The sequence below is a fragment of the Diadema setosum genome, chromosome 22, assembly GCF_964275005.1.
Source record: "Diadema setosum chromosome 22, eeDiaSeto1, whole genome shotgun sequence".
Taxonomy (NCBI): Eukaryota; Metazoa; Echinodermata; class Echinoidea; order Diadematoida; family Diadematidae; genus Diadema; species Diadema setosum.
This window is the reverse complement of record NC_092706.1, coordinates 27,092,281-27,097,771: the sequence shown is the minus strand read 5'-3', so window position 1 is coordinate 27,097,771 and position 5,491 is coordinate 27,092,281. Positions and strand designations below refer to the sequence as shown.

Here is a 5,491-nt window from a genome sequence, read left to right as displayed (position 1 = left end):
CTCTGCAGACGACAGGCATTTTATTTTCTTCAGCAAAGTGTTTAGTCTGATATCCAGTCGTTGCGGTACATTTCTTTCACTTCCAGGTGCTTCCTGAAGAAGTTGATGATCTTCCTCCAGGCAAACTCCTGGTCTTTGGCTCCTTGCGTGATGTCCTCGCCACCATAGTCTGTGTAGTACACTGCAAGGAAGCCAACAAACGGCAAAGTTACAACTCCATGTGATATCCTTATACCACTCCTTGTCTTAGAGTATGGTTCCTGGAGTTATGCTAGCTCTGCCTGTCCAGGCTCTGATACACAGGCGTAAGATAAATGTATGGGAAAAACAGATTATTATGATATAAAAGTACAAAGTAGTTGATACAAGATCTAAAGAGAAGTTGATGAAAAGGGTAAAAGGAGGTCAGTACAAAGTGTAGCCTCTCCCTGATTCTTGAGGACGAGTCCCGAGTATACTCGGGCAGGTGTCTATGGGAAATGCGTGTTGTAGCAAAATCAGTCCGTCCTCAACGGGTTTTAATACTCACATCTCGTCTGACCAATGGTCACCTCACGCGGATCATATAGGCCAGAGGTAGTATTGATTGCATGGTACGGACACTCCAGGAAGTGGCCAGTCCCAGGGAGTGAATGCAAGTCCACCAAATAACCTTTACCAGCCTCTTCCATCTGCTTCACGAGCTACAAAACAAAAACAAAACAAAACAAAACAAAAATAAAAACAGAAGGCAACTGCTCATCACTTGCAAAGATAAGATATACATAGACTCACATCATATTGATAGTAAATAAGTAGAATTGTTAAAGTAATCCATGATTTTCTGCGAAACGTAAACGCCCAAGTAATCAAAAGAAATGTGAAACTATCGTTAGACGTTTTCTAAAGGCTGTTACATAAATATGCATAAAATAATGCCTGGTTGTTTTCATTTTGCATTGTGTTAGAAAAATTTTGGATATTTCAATTAATCATTCATCTGTTTTAACTGTCAGATTCAAAATAATACTGTGCTCAATTAGTTTCTTCAATTGACTTTGTATTTCATTTAAGTATGAAAAAGAAATTCAGAAATAAAATAGAATAAAATCAATCAACTTACGGGGGAGGAATCAGGTTAGGGCAAAATAAGGTTTCGGAGAAACAGCATGACACTATCTAAAATCATTGACCTCTCTTCTGTTTTTCTTTTCTTTTATATTTTTCATTTTTTTATTTTTGCATATTTTTTAGTTCCAATCAATCAGTAGTGAATATATATATAAATATATATATAGATATATATATATATATATATATATATATATATATATATATATATACATTGACTATCAGGAAAAGTCTGATTGACTACGGGAAAGACCGTTGACTATCAGGAAAGTCTGATACAGTATTCCATCACGGACAAGGCACAACTACTGGCTGGGATGTCTCTATGGGGGCCGGAGGTGTGAGTTTGCGTCAGTGAAAGACAAGATGAGGTGGGTCTCTGAACCGTTTATCTTCGTGATAGTAAATCGGAGCATGACGTTGGCAATGTAAGTCCATTGAAAAGCTATCAGGGATTCATGTTTGTCATGTTTTTTAAACTGATTTCATCCTTTCATCTTTGGCTCTTCGTGGAGGGAACCAGTCCATGGATGCGTCGTTGCTACGCCAAACGCGCACATACATACTGCGCGGTTACCATCACTGTGGCAACAACTACCACCAGTTTAGACGCATTCCATCACAAGCAGGTTAGTTTTGAAATCCGTCCGACCAGGAGCAGACGTATACCCTTGTGTGTATGTTCTGCTTCAGAAACGGATTTTTAATCTAACATCACATCGCATCCTGGTCGCTGATGAAGAATGCGATGACTAACCTGTTTGGTGTCTTGTTTCAAAAACATGCGCTTTCCTCGCCAGGATAAAGCGTTTTAATGCCATTTTAGGTTTTAATCTCATTCACTTCTGTTCGTTATTGATCAGTGACTACCAGGAAAGGCTGGTTGACTATCAGGTAAAGTCTGATTGACTATCAGGAAAAGTCTGATTGACTACGGGAAAGACCGTTGACTATCAGGAAAGTCTGATACAGTATTCCATCACGGACAAGGCACAACTACTGGCTGGGATGTCTCTATGGGGGCCGGAGGTGTGAGTTTGCGTCAGTGAAAGACAAGATGAGGTGGGTCTCTGAACCGTTTATCTTCGTGATAGTAAATCGGAGCATGACGTTGGCAATGTAAGTCCATTGAAAAGCTATCAGGGATTCATGTTTGTCATGTTTTTTTTTAAACTGATTTCATCCTTTCATCTTTGGCTCTTCGTGGAGGGAACCAGTCCATGGATGCGTCGTTGCTACGCCAAACGCGCACATACATACTGCGCGGTTACCATCACTGTGGCAACAACTACCACCAGTTTAGACGCATTCCATCACAAGCAGGTTAGTTTTGAAATCCGTCCGACCAGGAGCAGACGTATACCCTTGTGTGTATGTTCTGCTTCAGAAACGGATTTTTAATCTAACATCACATCGCATCCTGGTCGCTGATGAAGAATGCGATGACTAACCTGTTTGGTGTCTTGTTTCAAAAACATGCGCTTTCCTCGCCAGGATAAAGCGTTTTAATGCCATTTTAGGTTTTAATCTCATTCACTTCTGTTCGTTATTGATCAGTGACTACCAGGAAAGGCTGGTTGACTATCAGGTAAAGTCTGATTGACTATCAGGAAAAGTCTGATTGACTACGGGAAAGACCGTTGACTATCAGGAAAGTCTGATACAGTATTCCATCACGGACAAGGCACAACTACTGGCTGGGATGTCTCTATGGGGGCCGGAGGTGTGAGTTTGCGTCAGTGAAAGACAAGATGAGGTGGGTCTCTGAACCGTTTATCTTCGTGATAGTAAATCGGAGCATGACGTTGGCAATGTAAGTCCATTGAAAAGCTATCAGGGATTCATGTTTGTCATGTTTTTTTTTAAACTGATTTCATCCTTTCATCTTTGGCTCTTCGTGGAGGGAACCAGTCCATGGATGCGTCGTTGCTACGCCAAACGCGCACATACATACTGCGCGGTTACCATCACTGTGGCAACAACTACCACCAGTTTAGACGCATTCCATCACAAGCAGGTTAGTTTTGAAATCCGTCCGACCAGGAGCAGACGTATACCCTTGTGTGTATGTTCTGCTTCAGAAACGGATTTTTAATCTAACATCACATCGCATCCTGGTCGCTGATGAAGAATGCGATGACTAACCTGTTTGGTGTCTTGTTTCAAAAACATGCGCTTTCCTCGCCAGGATAAAGCGTTTTAATGCCATTTTAGGTTTTAATCTCATTCACTTCTGTTCGTTATTGATCAGTGACTACCAGGAAAGGCTGGTTGACTATCAGGTAAAGTCTGATTGACTATCAGGAAAAGTCTGATTGACTACGGGAAAGACCGTTGACTATCAGGAAAGTCTGATACAGTATTCCATCACGGACAAGGCACAACTACTGGCTGGGATGTCTCTATGGGGGCCGGAGGTGTGAGTTTGCGTCAGTGAAAGACAAGATGAGGTGGGTCTCTGAACCGTTTATCTTCGTGATAGTAAATCGGAGCATGACGTTGGCAATGTAAGTCCATTGAAAAGCTATCAGGGATTCATGTTTGTCATGTTTTTTTAAACTGATTTCATCCTTTCATCTTTGGCTCTTCGTGGAGGGAACCAGTCCATGGATGCGTCGTTGCTACGCCAAACGCGCACATACATACTGCGCGGTTACCATCACTGTGGCAACAACTACCACCAGTTTAGACGCATTCCATCACAAGCAGGTTAGTTTTGAAATCCGTCCGACCAGGAGCAGACGTATACCCTTGTGTGTATGTTCTGCTTCAGAAACGGATTTTTAATCTAACATCACATCGCATCCTGGTCGCTGATGAAGAATGCGATGACTAACCTGTTTGGTGTCTTGTTTCAAAAACATGCGCTTTCCTCGCCAGGATAAAGCGTTTTAATGCCATTTTAGGTTTTAATCTCATATACATATATATATATATACATATGTATATATATATATATATACATATATATATATATATATATATATATATATATATATATATATATATATATACAGTATGTCCCCCCAAAAAAAATACAACGGGGCCCTCCGCAATGATATCTTTAAAAATAGTGAATCAATCTAAATACAAATTCAGGGTATGAAACTATAACTCATTGCCCACATCTTAAAGAAAACCCCACTCGATTTGCTTCAGTGGTCAAAGAGAAATGAGGAATTTTGTAGAGGATGTCGGGAATCTCTTCCGTCCAAGTTCTGCCTATTATTCACACACAAGATCATCGAAGTGCTAAAATTGGAAGAATCAGACTCATTACATGCTTTACAACAATCCACATTTCTCTGTGACCGCTTAACCAAATTGAATGGGGTTTTCTGCAAAATAGAGCTAAGATGTTATATTTTAAGACCCTGAAGTAGCACTTAGACTGGTTGTTCGTATTGGGTGTTATCAATTCGAAAATCTGATTGTAATTTTTGGGGCGACTTACTGCAGTATGTCCCAAAAAAAATTACAATCAGATTTTCGCATTGATAACACCCAATATGATTACATTTTTTTAAATGCTACTTCATAGGGTCTTAAAATATAACATTTTAGCTCTATTTTGAAGAAATCCCCATTCGATTTGGTTAAGCGGTCACAGAGAAATGTGGATTGTTGTAAAGCATGTCATGAATCGGATTCTTCCGGGTTTAGCACTTCGATGATCTTGCGTGTGAATAATAGGCAGAACTTGGACGGAAGAGATTCCCCACATCCTTTACAAAATTCCGTATTTCTCTTTGACCACTGAAGCAAATCGAGTGGGGTTTTCTGCAAGATGTGGGTAATGAGTTATAGTTTCATACCCTGAATTTATATCTAGATTGATGCAATATTTTTAAAGATATCATTGCGGAGGGCCCCGTTGTAATTTTTTTGGGGGACATACTGTATATATATATTTGTCAGGCTGGCCAGTTTGTAGAAAGCCTGGCCACGCGTTTTCAAAAAGAATATCAAAATGTAAAAACTTGACCCCAACGTTGTCCCAGCAACACTGGCAACTCCTGGAACTACTGTACAATAAAAAGAAAAAAGTACAGAGTGTACACTCACAAATATAGAATTGACTCAATCATTTTCAGTTTGGGAGGATTTTGTGGTTGTTGTTTTGCTTTGTTTTGTGTTTAGAATAGATAGATCTTTTAATTTCGGAGCTTCAGATTGTCCTAGAGAATGGTGCCCGTTTTACTAAAATATGGAGGGCATCCTCTATCACTCGTCAAGCTTGGTGAAAATTTTACCTTTTGACTCGGGTGAAATAAAGAACGGAGGTTTAGCGACTATAATGTTACATGAGCAGTACAATTAGCATTATTGCTCGTACGTTGTTGATACCATACAAGAGAGGTGCGCCCTCAATCTTGAGGTA

The 5,491-nt window shown here is 40.0% G+C and overlaps 1 protein-coding gene across 1 annotated transcript in view; it reads right to left on the bottom strand.

The window, feature by feature from the left end:
* The window catches only part of LOC140245267 (acyl-coenzyme A amino acid N-acyltransferase 2-like), a 27,107-nt gene continuing 21,616 nt past the window's right edge, over positions 1-5,491 (bottom strand). The window contains exons 7-8 of the mRNA XM_072324851.1: positions 530-683; positions 1-181 (exon numbers count right to left, since the gene is read on the bottom strand). Coding sequence (XP_072180952.1) covers positions 42-181; positions 530-683 — 294 coding nt within the window. The 3' untranslated portion in view covers positions 1-41. The remainder of the gene's footprint in view (positions 182-529; positions 684-5,491) is intronic.